This window comes from Salvelinus namaycush, chromosome 6 (assembly GCF_016432855.1).
Source record: "Salvelinus namaycush isolate Seneca chromosome 6, SaNama_1.0, whole genome shotgun sequence".
In the NCBI taxonomy this organism is placed as follows: domain Eukaryota; kingdom Metazoa; phylum Chordata; class Actinopteri; order Salmoniformes; family Salmonidae; genus Salvelinus; species Salvelinus namaycush.
Window position 1 is genome coordinate 39,497,882 of NC_052312.1, and position 18,361 is coordinate 39,516,242.

Sequence of the window (18,361 nt, forward strand, 5' to 3'; positions counted from 1 at the left end):
AAAATACAAAACATTAAAAAAGCACTAACATTCCAGATGAAATGCAAACAGTCGACTTACTTTTAAAATGCCATTTATGCCTTGAAATAAACTGTTGATAAAAAAATTGGTATAAAATAATACAAAACCTGGCTTTCTAAAACAACAGGGCTTGCTTGTAAAGGGCTATTATTTGTTGGCATGCAGCATGTAAAATGGGCTTCTATCAATTTAGGATTGTTGTTCCTTTTACCAGCTGCTTTCAGTATGTACAAAAATGGCTACCAACAGCAGTCAGCAGACCCTTAACTAGCATCCTCAAAATAACCAGGGTTAAGAAAATGACAGCAGATGTTGACACCCGAGCAGTGTTTTTTAATCCAAAATAGAGTGTGCTAAGAAAAGGACAGAGTAAACAGTTCCTTGCTGGCAGAACTCAAGGTCCTTGTGTAAAGGAACATGTGGGTTCATGGCTTGCCTCACTGAATTCCCCAAGCACCAACTTCCCAATGTTCCACTCACATATTGCGAGAAGTATTTTCCATAGATTCACATCCTTGAGAGGTCAGCTGTTCAGGTCCACCCAGTGGGCTCTTTATTTGATTTTCTGTACACATTTGCGCCCTCTGGTGTATTTATGTGAGAAAGTGATGTGAGAATGTCTTTGCCCCATGTGTGGGGGTCATGATTCAGGCGGTGTGGTCTGGCTGGGTCCTCCACTGCGAGTACGAAGTTGTGACTGAGCAATATCAGCCAGGGCGCTTTGGATCTTCTCCAGTAGCAAGTCCCCTCGGTATACCACCTCTTCGAGACGTGCCGCTGCATCATGATTCTCCTCCTCCAACTGCCGCAGACTGGCCGCCTAGGGAGAGGGGCAGGGAGTAAGACAAGAAAGATGAGAGGGGGCGAGGGGAAAAAGAGGGAGCGAAGAAAGTCAATAAAATCTCCATACAAAATGTATAGAAACTGTAGTTATTTGAGCATGAACTCATTGAAGTAATGTGTGCCAAAGTGAGAGTGGAGAGTAAATATTTCCATCTACACTTCCTACAAAGTGATTTACCAAAGCTATTTGTTTGTATGTCCGGGACAGGGCTATGGTAACCAATAAGGATAGCCACTTACAAGTCTGACTTGGATTGCAACCAAAGTAGTTACAGATTCCAGCCAGTCCTCCCCTGGCTCCATATACTATTTCCAGAGTAAGAGTATAGCAATACAGAATTAGAAGTGAACTATCGCTTTCACTTGAAAGAATGTACTATAATAATTTTCAAGATGGGAATGGCACTCTAGTTGGAGGTTTTCCACTCCTGTTGAATCACAGGAATAAATTCAACCTCCATACCTGTAGAGCTGCCGTGGACTCCTCACTAGGCAGTGAGTCAATCAGCACGTCCACATCCTTAGCTGTCCGGGCAATCAGTGCAGCAAATAGTTGGGCATACTCTAGGGAAAGAAATAACAACCCCATTTCAAATTAAAGGTGTAATCCGTAAACTTTTCATATGCAAATAGCGCTGTCCGGTCAAAGTCGTTATTTCCGTCAAATTGTATTATATTTATGCAACATAAGATTACATTAGTATCAGCAAGATGTCAAAAATGACTTTCACATTGCTGGTGGCTAACAATGTAAGCGAATGGCAAGGGTATGTCTTGAACTTGGGTCACCCTGTCCGAAGGCAAACCCACTGTCCACTACTCCAACTTGGGGAAAGTCGTAAAAGACTTACATTTGCTAGGTTTCTTATACAAACCCCTCAGAACTGGAAGCATTCCAACTTTCTTTCAAGTGCCTTCCTATGTCCATCCTAGCCTCCAACAGCATCACATGAGAGTACATCATAGAAATAGAGTCAAGGATTCTATTTCTGTGGAGTACAACCCACTTCTGACACCAGTGCATTGTTGGTTAAGGGCTTGTATGTAAGCATTTCACTGTAAGATCTACACCTGTTGTATTCGGCGCAAATAACATTTGCTTTGTAGCAAACGATGGGTGTAAGTCTTGAACTCAGGTTGCCCGGCCCAAAGGCAAACAGCCCCCAATGGTATTCCACTTCGATCTAATATCTGACATGTCCTTACCCTCAGTGGGGTTCGATGGCTGGTCCTTGTTGATTGCTGTCTGTATGTTGTTGAACGAAGCTGGCGGCGCACACTGCTGCAGCACCCCGATTGCATTGCAAAACTGATCAGCAAGCTGAAAGACATCAAAAACACGTCAGAAAAATATTGTCATGAGAGCATATTGACTTAACACAAATATAAGACATTAAACAACGTGATTGTTTGTTAGGTAGCTAAAGTTAGTTAACTCTGGAAACCTTGCAACCGAGAACCGATAAAGAGAACTTAGCCAACTAGCTAGCTGTCATTATTCAGCCTAGTCCGCTTCCAAATACTAAGTCAGTCAATCTAAACGTCAATCTAAACGTGCCATGACAATTTGCTGAGCATGAAAAAAATTGTGGGGTGTACTAATAGCTAAATGAAAAAATTTATCATACCGAATTGACTGCATCTTGAAGTTGCGTTAGCCTGTCCGCCATCTTTGTTGTTTCTCCTACTCCTTGGATTTCCGGGCAGACTAAACGTTTCTTAGCGTGTTGTTGCCACCCACAGGTTGGAGTACACAACGCACACAGTGAAAGAAAATCAAAGAAAGAAAACAAAACTGGAAAAGGCGCATCAGAGATGTTAAGTAATGTAATCAGTAACTGATTGGGGGAAAGTGTCTGATAGACCTAGCTATCCTAACTGGAATATAGAAGGAGGGGAGGCTATTCAGTTTGACCGCAGCGCTTGTAATCTAAAGAATCCGGAACGTGCCCATACATTTCCCAGACTGCAGCAGTAACAACAGGAAGTGTACCGCTTGGCTAAGGAGTTTCTCGCTAAGGTAAATCTACGAGTATTGGTTCGTTTTATGTGTATTTTCACTTTTCTTCTGACAGCGAAGTATAGCAACTTTTCAGAAAATACAATACCAACATGAGACTCTTGCAGCTTTTGTTTGCTTGTATTTTCAGTGACCGATTCACCTGATTTCCGTAGCATTTAACCTAGCTACTGTAGCTAGCTAACCTTGTTGATTCGCTAGCTAGTATCTGACTGACAACTGCCTAACAACATCATTCCGATTACGACAGTCGGTAGGCTGTCGTAATTATCAGCTAGCTAAAGTACCCTGTTCGAATACTTTGCAAACATCCTTTTGGTGTCCACTGGTCAGTCACTGGAAAAAGAGTCAGAAACTCTGAAGGTTAGCTGTATACCAGGGGCGTATTCATTACGCCGATTCTATTGTGAAACGTTTCCTAAACGGAAGCAAACGGGGCTGGACCTTCCTTATATTGTCCAGTAGAAACTCTTGTTTTTCTCTGTTTGCTTCTTAAAGGGTAAACGGTTTACGTAATGAATACGTCCCTGCTGACCGGGAAATTATACGAGTTAGCGAGCTACTTAGGCAGTAAAGGTACATGAATGAGTGTCCAGGTCAAATCATGATGTTTTAGTATTGTTTGGATATGGTGACTCTGTCAGGATTTTAGTCCATGCATTTTGACAAGCTCATATGCCAAGTATTTATGTAATGGATGCCAAGATGTAGCCTTGGATGCCAAGATGCAACTTTGCCTAAGATCTTAAGTCTTCCTCTAAGTTACATTAGGACTGATTTGATAAATATGGTTGGATCTCCCTCAAGTTTAGCACATACTTATACCAATCTAATGCTTTCAAATCCTTGAGGGGCAGTGAGCAAGTGCACATTCTAGGGAGAAGGGGGAGAAATTGAATGATGTATTCATGTTTGGTGAGGCTTTGGAGCAGCATCTTAACCTTATTTTCCTTCCAGTGTACTTTTTCAAACAGAGATGACGTGTTCATTAGAAAATGTATTGTCAGACGCCAAGTCGCTGGTGGAAAGACTTCGCAACCATGACAATGCAGCGGAGGTACTTATCGAACAGACAACGTCCCTTAACAAGAGGGTGGAGGCCATGAAACAGGTAATGCCAATGTCACTGGTGGTGCAGCTCTTTTGATTGGTGTTGAAAAGGGTACACACTTGCCTTTAACTGACCTTTGTTGAGTTGACTGGAGTTCTGTGTATCTGTTTGCAGTATCAGGAGGAGATTGAATCGCTGAACAAGGTAGCCCGGCATCGGCCCCGTTCCAGCCTCGTCATGGGCATCCAGCAGGAAAACCGGCAGATCCGTGACCTACAGCAGGAAAACAAAGGTAGAGCAGTGAGTGTGATAAGCTGAAAAACAAATGAAGCTACTCTATTTATTGGTTTCATAACAGGTATATTACCAGTTGAAAAAGTACCCTGTCTGGATAAATCCATAGAAATGTGTGTATCTATGTCTTCTCTCCCTGCAGAGTTGAGAACCTCCCTGGAGGAACACCAGTCGGCCATAGAGCTCATCATGACAAAATACAGGGAGCAGGTCTTCAGACTCCTCATGGCCAGTAAGAAGGACAACCCAGCCATCGTCAACCAATTAAAGGAGCAGCACACCACTGTGAGTGACCCACCCTCTTCTAGTGTCACATCACACTCAGGAGCTACCCTTTCTTCTTGTATCGAGGAAGTTCAAAGCAAATATTTATATTGTTTATATTCTATGACTCTGCAGGAAATGCAAGCGCACATAGACAAGATCAACGAGATGGCTACGGTGATGAGGAAGGCCATCGAAGTGGACGAGGGGAGGTTGTGTGAAGACGAGGAGAGGATCAAGCAACTAGAGGTGAGTCACACAGGTTGTCTCTATTCTCACTGTTTACTAAAAGCATTGACTGAGTACTAACAGTACTACTATTTCAAACATACTGTTAAAAATGTATGCATGTTTTTTTTGGGCAGCTGGAGAACAGTGGTCTTCGTGAGCTGCTAGGGATCAGTCGAGAGGCCTTCCTACTTCTGACAAGAGAGGAGGCCTCAGATAGCACATCCCTGTCTTCCCTGTTGACCAGCGCCGACATCAGCCTCCGGAAGAGTTAGGCCCACACCAGCACTAGCTTGGAGTGTGTGTGTGTGTATATATGCGCCCCCACCTTGTACAGACCATACCCCCCAATCACCTACAGCCACACAGAGGGAACTCGACAACGAACGATGCCCCAGGTCATACTGCCTCCCACCTGTCACGCTACAATGGAGGTATACAGTAGGAAGCCTCTGAGACAAATGGGAAAATCCAACAGTTTAGTCTGTCATGCATTTTTAGTCTTGGCACGCATTGTGCTATCTGATGAGCCTGTGGGGTTTTAAAGTGTGAATGAGTGAATGTGCTGCTCTTGAATGACAATAAAACACTTGAAAGAAACATGTTAAAGTTTGGCTAGTGCTCTCCAGCTGAAACCCAGTGGTGGAAATACCGTATGCGTGAACAGGACTCTTTGGAATGCACAACTTACTGTATGTAGACTGTAAATTGGACCTAATGGTTGCACCATGATACATCACAACTTAACTGATGACAAACTTTGGGACAAGAGGAGCAGAGAAACGAACAAGTGATTTTTAGGAAAAACAATTTATCAAATTTCTCACACAACAAAAACACTATAGACAAACAGCCCATTTTAAAACAAGACATGGCACATGACAAGGTAAGTACCTAAGAGCTGTAGTGAAAAATACTGAAAGGTAACCTTGACCTTTAAGAAAGCTTCATCAGTAATCTTAGTGCATAGAAGCATTTCCTAGTGAGGAATTTCAACAGTATGGCTATAACTTTACAATGTCGGCGTCCTCACACCCCTGTGTGTTTTGGTTTGGAAACTCTGAGAAAAGTAGAAATGGCCAGTTCTACCTGCATTTCAGTCTTTCCCATCCTTGACATTGTAATCCTAATCTGAATCCTGTCAGGTGATTCTGCTAATCATAAAATATCAATAAATTCCCTGTCAAATTTTAATTCAACATCCTGTCGTGTGCAAATGGCGAGGATTTACAAAATCACTGGTGGGATATTACACTGCATCTGATGATACCTTGTTGTTTTGCACAAGAGGGAAAATAACCTCTTAAATTATCCACTTAAGTTTCAATATTACTGAACATTTGGAGGAAAAACTGACATTGGTCATGGAATGCATTAATAAACCATGTCATGTGACTGAAGGCAAACTCCTGTACACATCATTAATGCCTCAATAAGCCAGCTTTTCATACCAAATCACATACTGGGTGGGTAATGAGAGAGAAAGAACATACAGAAAAAGTCCCACAAAACACATATTGGACTGCCTTAAAATCAGTGTTTCCCCTAGGTTCATTTAGCAGCGGTGGCCCACCTCTGCTAAATTGTTGCCACCGCTGTAATAAATTGCTGAGACGCGCTTTTAAAGGGATAGTCATTGGCTCAATGATTGGAGGTCTATGGGAACAGCTGGCAGGACATTGTGCTTACAATACTAGCAATGCACCCACCCAGCTACCCTTGCACCACTGCTAAAAAAAGTCATAGGGGAAACACTGAAAATGCTTTACCAAACGAAAGCTGGCAATAGAGAACATAAACAGCAGGCCCACTTTAATGAAGCGTTAGGCCACCTGACAGAGCAATAGAGGCTGTGGCACTTGTAGTTTGCTCTTCCTGCTACTGTAAAAAACACTCCTGAATTGCTTAGCTATATCACCATTTCCTATAAACATCAGTGCTCAGGATCCACCTACACCTACCACTTGTGGTTTATGATTTTAGAGTGCTATCAAACATGTTCATGAAATCAAAAGGATACATTTTAGGCTGCAAGTTCCCACCCATACCACTAAGTGTTCGATTCAACAACTACGTTTCGCAAAAAGGGTCCCCAAAACACATGCATATTTTAATATAAACATCTCATATTTCTTAAAAATGTAATTGTTCATATTTGTAAAAAGAAAAGAAAAAAATAGTGGCCTCTAAATACACAGTTTTACAAAACATGGTGTAAAAGTGACAGTTTGCGTATGAAAATGTTGACAAAACATTAAAAACAATTAAGCCATTGGAGCCAAAATGGGCATACCCAGAACTCCCTGACAGTGGTGTCATACTCATTAAAACTCGGGGGACATATGCCCTCCAATTTCATTGAGTGGTATTAAGATAAACAAAGTATACTTACTTTTACACTAAAATTAATACCTACCAACCAAATGTTGCTGTCAAAGCCATCTCAAAAAGAGTGTCTGCATGATGTGTCTGCATCTTACTGTTCCAAATGTTTTCTTGTGCTTTTTAGTGGTATTAAAACACATATGTTGCCCATACCGGTATGCTGTAACCCTTGTTGTTTAAAGGCACTGTGATGTACTAGGGAAGATAGTGCCCAACTATTTTGGCACAATATTAAGTTGCAGCGGTAACAACTTCCTCAGTACCGTCTAAAAACATGCAGCCAAATACCACAAGACTGAGGAAGTTAAACAAATCATGCTCGAAAATAATGCTTTGAAAATTCTCTGTGTGCACTCTGTGGCAAAGTTCCTCCCCAGGCATATAAACACTACTTTAATGGACTGTTACCATCATCAAAGGAATGAAAACATCCATAATCTGGCATAGAAAGACTCCAAACGCAATGGTGCTTCCCCTGTAGATAGAGAGCCCATGCCCCATAGCAACCTCCGAGTGGGGTGAATCAGTCTACCTTGCTGGGTAAAATGGGTCTAAGTTGAGTGGGTGGGTTTAAAGGAGGAGGGGTGTGCACTCGCCAGCGGTCTCTCTCCTGCCAGTCAGCTGTCGGGCACGGGCGAGGAGACGGGAAGGGAGTGAGGACGTGTGGTGGCTTGGGTCCAGAACGTTGGTCTTGCGGCGCTCCCGCTCTTGCAGCCACATGAGGTAAGGGCTGGGGGGGAAGAAGGGCCGTGTGCGTTCCCGGTAGAGCTGTAGCACGATACCAGACACACCCAGAACCACCCACACTGTGATCATGATGAAATCTGGAAGACCAAGAGGACAAAAATATGTTAGGTTGAAAGGTCAAAATCAGGTGCACAACATATGGCCTGCCTGCAGGTTAAATAAAAGAAAACTCTGAAGTGATTTTACTCACCAATGTCCTGGAAAGGCACATCAGTAAAGGCCTTGCTGAAGTTGTCGTTGAGGAAGCGTTTGAGGATGTTAAGGGTGATGTAGGAGAGGCTGGTATAGATGTAAGCATTCACAGCCAGCACCACAGCATAGGCTCCAGCTACACCACACGTAGTGATGTTACCCTGCAGACAGACAACACCCACACAGCAATTTTACCCAGAGGCTCCATTTCCATATTTGTCCTCACAAATCTTTGAAAGTTCTAAGCCCTTCTTGAGTTTAAAGTGGGAGGGGACTATGGCGTTGTATTGGACAACCACTGTAAAGAAAGTGCAGAAGGGCAGGGATCAGGGCCTACCTCTCTTGGCCAGCGGACAAAGAAGAGTGGTACCCCCACCACGATGCAGCTGAACGTCACCCAGAACACCACATTCGAACGGAACACCTGTATGTCACCTGTGGAAGTGATGAGAATTTGTTTTACAACGTTGTTACAATATTTTCTGTGTCATACAACATTAATCTGATTGAACATTATCCTGCTTGAACTAGTCAATCAAATAAATAATAATCTGACATAGGTGTTTTTTGGTTCTTTTACCGACAGGCGTGAAGAAGACAATGGAGGAGATGAGGAACCCCAACATGAGACCGACGACGACGACACAGGACATAACTGAGCCGAAGCGCCACCAGCTCATCACCAGGATAACTCCCCCCACTACGCCAATCACTGCTGTCAGGGTCAGGCGGACTGCAGGGAGGAAACATAGACACTTCTGTCAGGGTCAGACGGACTGCAGGGAGGAAACACAGACACTGCTGTCAGGGTCAGGCGGACTGCAGGGAGGAAACACAGACACTGCTGTCAGGGTCAGGCGGACTGCAGGGAGGAAACACAGACACTTCTGTCAGGGTCAGGCGGACTGCAGGGAGGAAACACAGACACTGCTGTCAGGGTCAGGCGGACTGCAGGGAGGAAACACAGACACTTCTGTCAGGGTCAGACGGACTGCAGGGAGGAAACACAGACACTTCTGTCAGGGTCAGGCGGACTGCAGGGAGGAAACACAGACACTTCTGTCAGGGTCAGACGGACTGCAGGGAGGAAACACAGACACTTCTGTCAGGGTCAGGCGGACTGCAGGGAGGAAACACAGACACTTCTGTCAGGGTCAGACGGACTGCAGGGAGGAAACACAGACACTTCTGTCAGGGTCAGACGGACTGCAGGGAGGAAACACAGACACTTCTGTCAGGGTCAGGCGGACTGCAGGGAGGAAACACAGACACTTCTGTCAGGGTCAGACGGACTGCAGGGAGGAAACACAGACACTTCTGTCAGGGTCAGACGGAGAGGGAGTTGGAAAAATATCTTTATTTTTCATAGAGCTATAGAAGAATGAGAACCTGAGCTTCTGGCAAGAGGTCCAACTCAGACTGACCCCAAATAAATGAAAGCAAGTCCAGGAATTTCTCCATCAATTCTAAACTCAACTGCTCTACAGATAGATTAACATTCTTTAATTGTCTTTACACTAAACCATGTGCTCTTCAGCATGATGGAACCCGTGCGCCAACTTAATTACTGGAACGTGCTTTTACAGTGAGATGTTTGTTCTATGCAGAAATGTGTTGTTTCACACTGAACTGTGTGTTGTGCACTGGGGAAGTTTCCCATTGCATCCTGGATGAATTCTGCCACCCATCCATCAGCTCCACCACTGACCAAATCACATTAGGGTTCGAGTGTGTAATTCTGAATTCATACGCTCACCGCCATCCTCTATGACTAACACATATACAAGCCAACACTGACATCACCTTGCATATGGGGAGCACAAACACCCATGCAAGCCATTCTAGGTTTCTCCAAATCAAAATACACAAACTCTAACATAAGCATAAAATGCATACGTGACATGTTTTGCTCTGCCTTTTAGATGGCATGTGGGGCGGCAGGTAGCCTAGTGGTTAGAGTGTTGGGCCAGTATCCGAAAGGTTGCTAGATCGAATCCCCGAGCTGACAAGGTCTGTCGTTCTGCCCCTGAACTAGGCCGTCATTGTAAATAAGTTTGTATAAGTTTCTTAACTTACTTGCCTAGTTAAACAAAGGTTACATACATTTTTTTAAATTAAATATCACTGTAACAACTGTACTGATTTAGCACTGGCTAATCTGATTGCATTTCCCAGTTAAGGAGACCAACAGGAGTTTCTTTCAACTGAGCTGACCTGATTGAATCACAGAAAAACTCTATGCTTTCAGGGGGCACCGACTTGAGCTTCCAAATTAAAATAGGATAATTTTGGGGGAAAATCATATCGATATGGCATGACTATCTAATTCGCATTTCTGAAAGACCTGTGACGATTAATGCAATTTGTCTGGCCGCAAAGCCAATTTGTATGGCTAATTTCATTCCAAAATACTGTATGCTTTGGAGACGCATTAAAAACTACAGAGGGAGTACAGAGATAACTGAACAAGCATGACGCATTAAAAACTACAGAGGGAGTACAGAGATAACTGAACAAGCATATGACCAAATAAATTGAAGCCAATGTTTACTATAGAAAAAAAAAACATATTTAATATCCTTATCAACCTGGCTGACAAGGTCAACAATCTTATGTTCATTTGAAATCACTTGAACTTACTGTCATAGTCCAGTTTTGTAGTTCTTGTGATCAGGACAAAAAAAAGAAACGCTGCAAAGCCAAAGCCCATACAGAATAGCTCTAAGAGAGAGGAAGATAGAGAGGGGAACAAGGGAGGAAAGTTTCATACGGGAGAGCAACACAGTAAACACACATTTTCTAGCATGACATCTACGACTGATTAAAACTGCTACTGGACTAAAAACATGACCAGCGAATAGTCTATTTATTATTTTTCTTTCACATTATTTTTGCCCATTATGTGGGAGCAACAGTTTACAAAAAGACCTTTAACCTCCAGCCCATATTTTCATTAGCTGGCTGGCATGAACTTTAAATGAGAGTTGGACTTTCACAAACCATAAATAACTGGGATACAGCTAGTTGGGAGCGGCTATTTATTACTGGTGTTCTACAGGGAGGAAAAGCCCTGGACTTCCCATGATGTAGTGGAAAACTTGGTATGTCAACACTTGTTTCCCCCCTACTCACCACATTTGAAAAAGCGGTGCCCACAGAAGCACACGAAGAGGCCAGCTAAACCAGCGATGGTGAAGAAGATCCTTGTGGATATCTTCCCTAGAAGAAAAGAAAGTACATCAGCCTTTAGTCATTCTGTCTTTCACCATAGTTGGTCTAACTTGTTGTTGGTCAAACAAGAGACACTGTGTCAACTGTTTGTCTTTTTTCTCCTGCTCTGAAATGTCTTATTGCTCAAATACAGTGTGTTACTGTTGACAAGAGTTGACATATTGGTTCATAAGTCAGTTGCCAATCAAAATAGAGGCTGAAATCAGCTGACAACATATTCCCAGGGGACTGGGGTTGATCTTCCCTGGTCTTAAATGCATGCTGTCCTTCAAGGTGCATTCCATAAGATTTCCACGGAAATAGCCCTCAAGGTCTCAGCCAGAACAATTGCAGTACAGTAAACGTCTTCTGTGTAGAATGACATTATGCTCTTCTTCCACTCAACAACAAGTCTCATTGAATAAGGCCCCGGGAATTCAGACAGGAATACTCAGATATCTTTGGAAATGTCTCCATTATAGACATATATTGACTGACGTTTCCCTGCAAAAAGACCCTTTTGACCCAGTGCTGGCTGTCCCACTTACCCAGAGTGTCACAGCCATCCAGGGTGGAGGAGAAGCTGCAGGCATAGGTGTGGACAGGGATATACGACGAAGAGGTGTTAAGCACTGGGTCTCCGACTATGACAGAGTAGATGACACCCTGGCCCGGGATGGAGCTAAACACTACCTCTGTCTTATCATTGGATGATAGTGTCATGAGCTACAGGGAGAAAAAAAATGAGAAAAGCTCACCATACCATTACACCACAACCAGCAAGTTTACAGTCTACAATCCTAATCTGTATTTTTATACATGTCCATTTTGCACTACATTCACACTTATCTATCAACTCACCCTTTTCCCATGCTCTCTCATGGTCTGCACATTGGCCACACTCTGGATGCTGGTGATGAGGCTCTGCTCTGAAAGGTCGCTCTCAGGCAGGAAGTACTGGTAGATGTCATACCTCAGGCGCCATCGAGTGTTTTCACCTACTTCAGTGTCACAGGCGGGCGGATTGGAGCCCCTGAGGAGGTGAAAACAGAGGTCAGTTCACAATGGATTCTGAAAGTTTTCTTTAAAGTACGAATACACATTTGGGGAAACAGCACCACTGTTTGCCCCCCAGTGCCTTTGTTATTGTTTTGTTGATGAAAACAGAGCAGAGAAGAGTCCGGCAGCGGGGTAAAAAAAACTGCATATTTGGCTGTTCTATCGCGTGTACAGTGATGTCAAAGGAGAAAAACAGTGGTTGTTTACAGTAACTTCTTTGTTGTTGTAATATCCTAAACGGACATGGCACTTTCGCCTATTAAGGATTCTAGCTTTAAACAGAAATGTTGTAGATTTTTTTTATTTAAAAAAATTCAACATATTTTTCACAATGAAATAAGATGGTTCAGAAAAGCCATCACAAATAATAATAACACAGCAATATGAAACTGCAACAGAAAGGGCCGGAGTCTCTTTCTTTTTTTAAATACAATTTAGAGACTACGCAAAATAAGTGTCCCCATCACTTTTGTCTCATTCCAAATCTTTGTGACTCTTTTTTTGTTTCGCCACAGACTACCCCAGACCTTCCTAGACCTCTTTGGTCTTTTGCTTTTTGAGTCACTGCTTTTCAAAATCTGTTTATTTTTGTTCCTGGTAAATTTAGATACAGTTCAGTCTACAGACCACAGGCCAATGTTAAATTATAGCTGCTTGATGCACAACAGGAAGTGTGTTTTCCGCTCTGCAGTCTGCTTGGCCCTGACAGAATTTTGTGTGTGTTTCCACTCTGCGGTCCGTGTAATGCGAGTGAGTAGGTACTGTATGTGGAAATACTAAAAGCCAGCACTTCCCATATCCTGGTCAACCAGATCTGTTTGGGCTGTCTTGCCAACTCTTATGATCATTATCACACCATAGCCTGATTAATAGCAACAAAGTATTTTCTTTATTTACATAAGAAAATATCAATGATTTCCCTCTCCCAAAATGCTGAAGCGGTTGGGTTGCAATCACTGTACCTCTCCACTTGTGGGTAAATCTATTTTCTCTACTAAAGCACATTCCTAGCCAGAGCCCTGGCATTAAAACATTTCTTACTCTGCTTCCACCACAACGAAAGCCACACAAATGTAGGACAACACATAATGCCCTCATAAGAATGCATTGTCTTTCAGTCACAGGACAATTTATTTGGCTAATTGTTGACTTTTCACCAGGGTTAACTTTAAAACGTATAAACAAAAACATATGCAGTGCCCTGCCTCACATTTGTTTGCAGTGAGACAGAAGTGATTAAATCCAAGATGCTCACACATAAACCCTCTAGTGTGTTGTTACCTTGAATATCCAATATTTGCAGGTGCAAAGCGGATAGTAGTCTCAAAAATGTTGTAGTGGAGATAGACATTTGGGTCAATGTCCAGGTCAAACTCCAGATTACAAGCTCCAGGGACTGGGTCTGCAGAGAGAGAGAAAACACGTCATTAAAACCAGCCAATCAAGTCACTGTTTTTTCTTGAAGTCCATTGACAGTGCAGTAGTAGCAGTAGCAGACTGTTGAGAGTTTGTACCATTGGTCTATGCAGATGGCCTACTGGTGACTGTGGAGAAGTTGTAGAGTGCAGATTACTCTACACAGATACAATCATTTTGGTGGAAGACAAAACAGCTTTGAAATTTGTTCTCAGTTGACTATTTGTTTTGTTCAATAATCTACCTAACATTCTTTGTTTTGGGGTTTGTTTGAAACAGGCTCCACATCTACTAGATACTCTTGCTATTGTTTTGACATGGTATATGGAGTGGTTAAAACAATGGTGGATTGAGGGTGAGTAGTGAGAGGTAAAATATCCTGGAATGCTAACAGTGATGTAAGGCAACATACTGTAGCCCCTTGACAGATAGTGGGAGGCCACCTAAAATTGAGAGGAATTGGTGGATTATTTTGGGAAGCGGAGATGGATGATGGAAGGGCATACATACCAGAGCTGGTGTAGGGGAGGATGACCCCAGTGCCAGCCACAGAGTCCCCATCAGGGGCCAGCAGGAACCAGGAGAGCTTGGTCTGACCGGGGATCAGGGGTGAGAGAAGGCCTGAGTCCACCGCTGTTAGAGAGAGGCCCAGCCCTGGCATCTGCCCAAAGTAGTCAACCAGACAACCAGAAAATCACTCAAATAGTCAGTCAACAACACAGCCCTAATCCATCCAACTCAGTCGCCAAACCAAAGCCTGAAATCCCACGAAGACCCGTGTTCTAAAGCTCTAAGTCAATCTTAAGTTGATTTCAATGCACTGATTTGCCTGAAAGTTTCAGTTGCTCTCAATTTTCTATGTATCCTGGCAAATAATGTCTCCATTGTGAGTAACTCTAACGTAGTAGTTACCATACTACCACCATGTTATTACTGCTTTATTCAGTGCTGTAATGTAAAGTACTACTGAAATATGCACAGACGCCCAACTGACCACCTCTTCTCACCTAGCTGTAGGCTATACCTGCCAGATGGTTTTGACAGACAGTGGAGAAAGAATAACTTGTAGTGATATTCACTTCCAGACGATACTCATTAACTGTCTATGCTGTGTTTGGTACATTTGCCCCTTAATAGTTGGGGACAGTTTTCATTGTTGACTTCACTACAGTTTACTGCTTTAGCCTATTCCCACCATGAGTTACGACTACTTTGACTTACGACTACTTTGACTTACGACTACTTTGAGTTACTTGTGTTACAACTACTTTGAGTTACGACTACTTTGAGTTAGTTCAAAGCGTTTTCAGTAGAAAGAGGGAAAGGCGTTCACAAAGTTTTCCGTCAGCACCAAAGAGCTTGTGACCAGCCTAACACATGACCACAGCTCTACTCAGAGTGTCTGAAAATCTCACAAGACTCTGCCGCAAGTGGGTCACTAGAAATGTTGTGTGTGTGATAGGGTGATTGGCGATTGTTTCTTCACCCAATCCTTAGGATATCTGGGACCAAGGCCAGGATTGGCCATCTTACCCTTGCCTCATGCCCCATCTTCCTCCCATGATGAGCAACACGTCTGGTTCCACATCATCTGACTTCCCTCCACAAGTCAGTGGACCAATCAGTGCCAATCGTGTGTGTGTGTGTTTGTTTGTACATGTTTGATAGGGTAATAGGTCATATTGAATGAATGAACATTGACCTGAATTAGACTATTACATAAATCTATTTTACTGTGAGCATGTGTGTTTGTGCGTGAGCCAGTGTCTTACCCTGGTGTAGGACAGCGTAGCATTGCTGTGCTGTGTGTGGAACTGGAGGGTGATAAAGGCCACTTCAGGGGGGATTCTGGAGACCACTGCCTGAACTGTCTCGTTCTCATTCACATTCACGTTCTGAAAGGTGTTGAACAGGAAAACCACCCGATCTGAGAGAGGAAATGCATGTTACAGCATTATCCTCCCAGGCTATCCACAACCTGTTACTAGGTTCAATTATATACAGTGGTTCCTAAATTATTCACACCGTTAAAGATGAGCCAAAATGACTGTATAAAATCAAAAAGTCAAATACTGAGCTACAGTATATTCTATGCTCAACAAATTTGGAAATTATATTGTTTTAAACTAATACAATCGCTCAGAGAAAGAGATTCTGTTTAACTAGTAACACTTTTTTCTCAAAAAGGTAGTGGTAAAAAATATTGACACCGCTATTTTCAATACCACTCAATACCTCCCCTTGCAAGGATAACAGCACTGAGCTTTTTTCTAAAATGTTTTATGAGTTGGCCACCCGTAAGTGTGAATGTCTTTCCAGTTCTGCTGTTCTGATTTTCGTTGACGGCCCACTGATAAATCTCGCACAGGGTCCCGTGACTATGTGGTTACCCCTGTGGTTGTGACAACATCATCCAGGATGTGACCTTAACGTAAGTACATCTGAGAATGACACCTTTAATCCACAACATATACCAAAAACAAGGCAGGCCAGATTATTGTATTGTAACTATTGTGACAACAAATAGAGTACTGGTTGTTCTCACTGATTGTGTATTACACATGCTTTTTCACTTTATACTCTCCCCATCCTTTGTACAGCCTTATGTCTACTTTTCTGGTCTCTCTGTCTGTCCATACCTCCTGAACTGTCACCTGTCTTTCTCACCGGTCTCTTTTCTCTCTCTCTCTCTCTCTGTTGAATCTTCCAACACATGTGATGGTTTGTCAGGGTACAAGGGTAATTTGCACATGGGTATACTGTATTCTCATCGTGACCGATTTAAAGGTTAGACTGAAAAAGAAGCATGACTGCCATGATGGGTTCTTTTCCATTCGTTTAACATTCGTTTAACAAAAAAACGTAAGCAGCCAATTCCTAATGCCTGCTGCTTTCTCAAGCATTAAATATGTCAATGGCATCCAACCTGTTCACTAGGGCCAATCCAAAGACGCCTCACTAGCGACCATTTCACTTGCAGTGTAATTAGCCCTACATTTCAATTATATGTAGTAGTAAAGGAATTAGATTCCATGAGAGAAATATCTATTTTTGAATGCTGTGCATACTGGCATGGCAAGAGTGGGTCTATACAATCAGCATTTTATCCTATGTTTAGTTCACTCAATGAAATTGAGTGAAAGATAAAACATATATATTTTTACCATGAACAATAATAGCCTTTTTTGAAATCCCAGACTAATTCCACATAACTATTTCACTGTTGAAGACATATTGAAGTGTTTTGCTTCCACTTTCCCAGCAACTAGTACAACTGTCTTCACTTCATCATAACCCAAACAATAAGGATGTTTAATTCCATTGTTTGTTTTTGTTGATATTTGAGTCTTTGTAAACAAAATGCCATTTCAAAATACAACTAGTTAACGTTAGTCCATGTTATGGACTATCAGCCCGTGCATCCACAGTTCCATCTATGAATTTGAGAGTGGTTCATATTTCTCCAGCCTCAATGTGAAGACTAACTACAACAATAGGTAACATCTCCAAACATAGGAATGGTTAACAATTCATTAAGTTAGTGGAGTTGATATCTCTGATTCAAAGAAGGCGTATATATCTTCTTCATATAAAACAATAAGACGTTAGCTAGAGTATGATTGGCTTTCAGCCAGCAACCTTGATGTAATCTGAAAGTTATACAAATTAATCTCTTGCCAATTGTATTTTAAAATATTAAAAGCACGACTTACTTTCCACTTGTGCTACAACTCCATCACAGACCAAGACATATAAAAATATGTACATTAGCCAGGAGGACGGCATTTTCTTCAGGCCCACGTTTGTACTTCCTAGTCTGCTACATTCACTTGCAACACAGTTGCTGAGATATTCAATAAAGGCTACAGGCCAGTGCAACATAGTGTGGCTAAAAATTCGTTTTCATTGCTGTTGTTGCTTCCGCGGAACAACTCCAACCATGTCCGGTCGCTCAAACGTACTACGAATGTCAACTGCTGCAAGCCACTTCCTTTCTCCAGGAGACGTCAAAACAAACTGGGCAGGTCCCAGTCCCTAGTCCTAGCGGGCGTTCCAGAGCGCATAGATTGTAACCTCGTGCTGGGTTTACATTTGCCCAATCACCGAACAAAACAGCAACTGGGTGATTACCATGAAACCAGTTTTAGACATATCTGTAGCAAATTGAGTTACAAAACCATGATGCATCTGATAAATCAACTATCATTCTAAGGACTAAGATGTATCGTTTTTGGCAAACGTGTATATTTTAAATCCGTTTTTAACTTTCTACAGAATTTTGTAAATTTTCATACCAAATTCTCATTATCGAAATGCATCCAGACTAAATTCTCGTGTCCAGAATTGTATACAATTTTACTTTAGAAAAACCAAACTTATTTGAATAAAACACAAAATATGTTGCTGTAGTTTGTCCATAAATCATAAAATGTAATACACGTTGACATTTACATTAAACTATCATATTTAGCTTTATTTACCATTTAGAGTTGTAGAGGTTAAGTAAATGTATTCATTTAAATGCCTTCAGAATGAAGTTCTTATTCTCAATCACCCACTTTACCGCAATTGACCTTCTCATTACAAAAACGGCTAAAACACTCAAACTGGGAAAAAGTCTGATATAATTG

The 18,361-nt window shown here is 42.3% G+C and overlaps 3 protein-coding genes across 6 annotated transcripts; 1 reads left to right on the forward strand and 2 right to left on the reverse strand.

Annotated features, from left to right (window-relative positions):
• Positions 1-56: 56 nt before the first annotated feature.
• LOC120049985 (mediator of RNA polymerase II transcription subunit 21-like) lies at positions 57-3,270 on the reverse strand. Its single transcript, XM_038996544.1, has 4 exons — positions 2,493-3,270; positions 2,071-2,185; positions 1,328-1,428; positions 57-841 (listed from the first exon to the last, which is right to left on the reverse strand). Exons 1-4 carry the CDS (start codon positions 2,532-2,534, stop codon positions 662-664), a joined length of 438 nt encoding a protein of 145 aa, XP_038852472.1. The 5' UTR covers positions 2,535-3,270; the 3' UTR covers positions 57-661.
• LOC120049984 (FGFR1 oncogene partner 2 homolog) lies at positions 2,667-6,132 on the forward strand. Of its 3 annotated transcripts, XM_038996542.1 has the most exons (6): positions 2,750-2,884; positions 3,842-3,995; positions 4,110-4,227; positions 4,372-4,514; positions 4,629-4,742; positions 4,859-6,125. In XM_038996542.1, exons 2-6 carry the CDS (start codon positions 3,861-3,863, stop codon positions 4,994-4,996), a joined length of 648 nt encoding a protein of 215 aa, XP_038852470.1. In that variant the 5' UTR covers positions 2,750-2,884; positions 3,842-3,860; the 3' UTR covers positions 4,997-6,125. The 3 variants fall into 3 exon arrangements, with proteins under 3 accessions (XP_038852469.1, XP_038852468.1, XP_038852470.1); XM_038996541.1 differs by having other exon boundaries at positions 2,667-3,212; positions 4,372-4,742; positions 4,859-6,132; XM_038996540.1 differs by having other exon boundaries at positions 2,671-2,884; positions 4,372-4,742; positions 4,859-6,131.
• On the reverse strand, positions 5,513-17,708 carry LOC120049982 (transmembrane 7 superfamily member 3-like). Of its 2 annotated transcripts, XM_038996538.1 has the most exons (12): positions 17,444-17,708; positions 15,503-15,657; positions 14,241-14,391; positions 13,596-13,716; positions 12,117-12,288; positions 11,804-11,981; positions 11,178-11,264; positions 10,686-10,766; positions 8,626-8,778; positions 8,383-8,480; positions 8,044-8,206; positions 5,513-7,930 (listed from the first exon to the last, which is right to left on the reverse strand). In XM_038996538.1, the coding sequence occupies exons 1-12, from the start codon at positions 17,610-17,612 to the stop codon at positions 7,677-7,679; spliced, it is 1,782 nt and encodes a 593-aa protein (XP_038852466.1). In that variant the 5' UTR covers positions 17,613-17,708; the 3' UTR covers positions 5,513-7,676. The 2 variants fall into 2 exon arrangements, with proteins under 2 accessions (XP_038852466.1, XP_038852467.1); XM_038996539.1 differs by lacking the exon at positions 10,686-10,766.
• Between the last annotated feature and the right edge of the window lie 653 nt (positions 17,709-18,361).

Bases quoted from the DNA above. Each gene is read 5' to 3' on its own strand.
- LOC120049985 (XM_038996544.1), bottom strand. From the start codon at position 2,534: ATGGCGGACAGGCTAACGCAACTTCAAGATGCAGTCAATTCG. The intron at 2,186-2,492 runs GTATGATAAATT...GATGTCTTTCAG, and splicing joins TTCAAGATGCAGTCAATTCG to CTTGCTGATCAGTTTTGCAA. The intron at 1,429-2,070 runs GTAAGGACATGT...TTCTTTCCCTAG, and splicing joins GCCATCGAACCCCACTGAGG to AGTATGCCCAACTATTTGCT.
- LOC120049984 (XM_038996541.1), top strand. From the start codon at position 3,861: ATGACGTGTTCATTAGAAAATGTATTGTCAGACGCCAAGTCGCTGGTG. The intron at 4,228-4,371 runs GTAGAGCAGTGA...CTCTCCCTGCAG, and splicing joins CCTACAGCAGGAAAACAAAG to AGTTGAGAACCTCCCTGGAG. The intron at 4,743-4,858 runs GTGAGTCACACA...TTTTTTGGGCAG, and splicing joins AGAGGATCAAGCAACTAGAG to CTGGAGAACAGTGGTCTTCG.
- LOC120049982 (XM_038996538.1), bottom strand. From the start codon at position 17,612: ATGTTGCACTGGCCTGTAGCCTTTATTGAATATCTCAGCAACTGTGTT. The intron at 13,717-14,240 runs GTATGTATGCCC...CTCTCTCTGCAG, and splicing joins CCTCCCCTACACCAGCTCTG to ACCCAGTCCCTGGAGCTTGT. The intron at 11,265-11,803 runs GTAAGTGGGACA...CTTTTCTTCTAG, and splicing joins GGATGGCTGTGACACTCTGG to GGAAGATATCCACAAGGATC.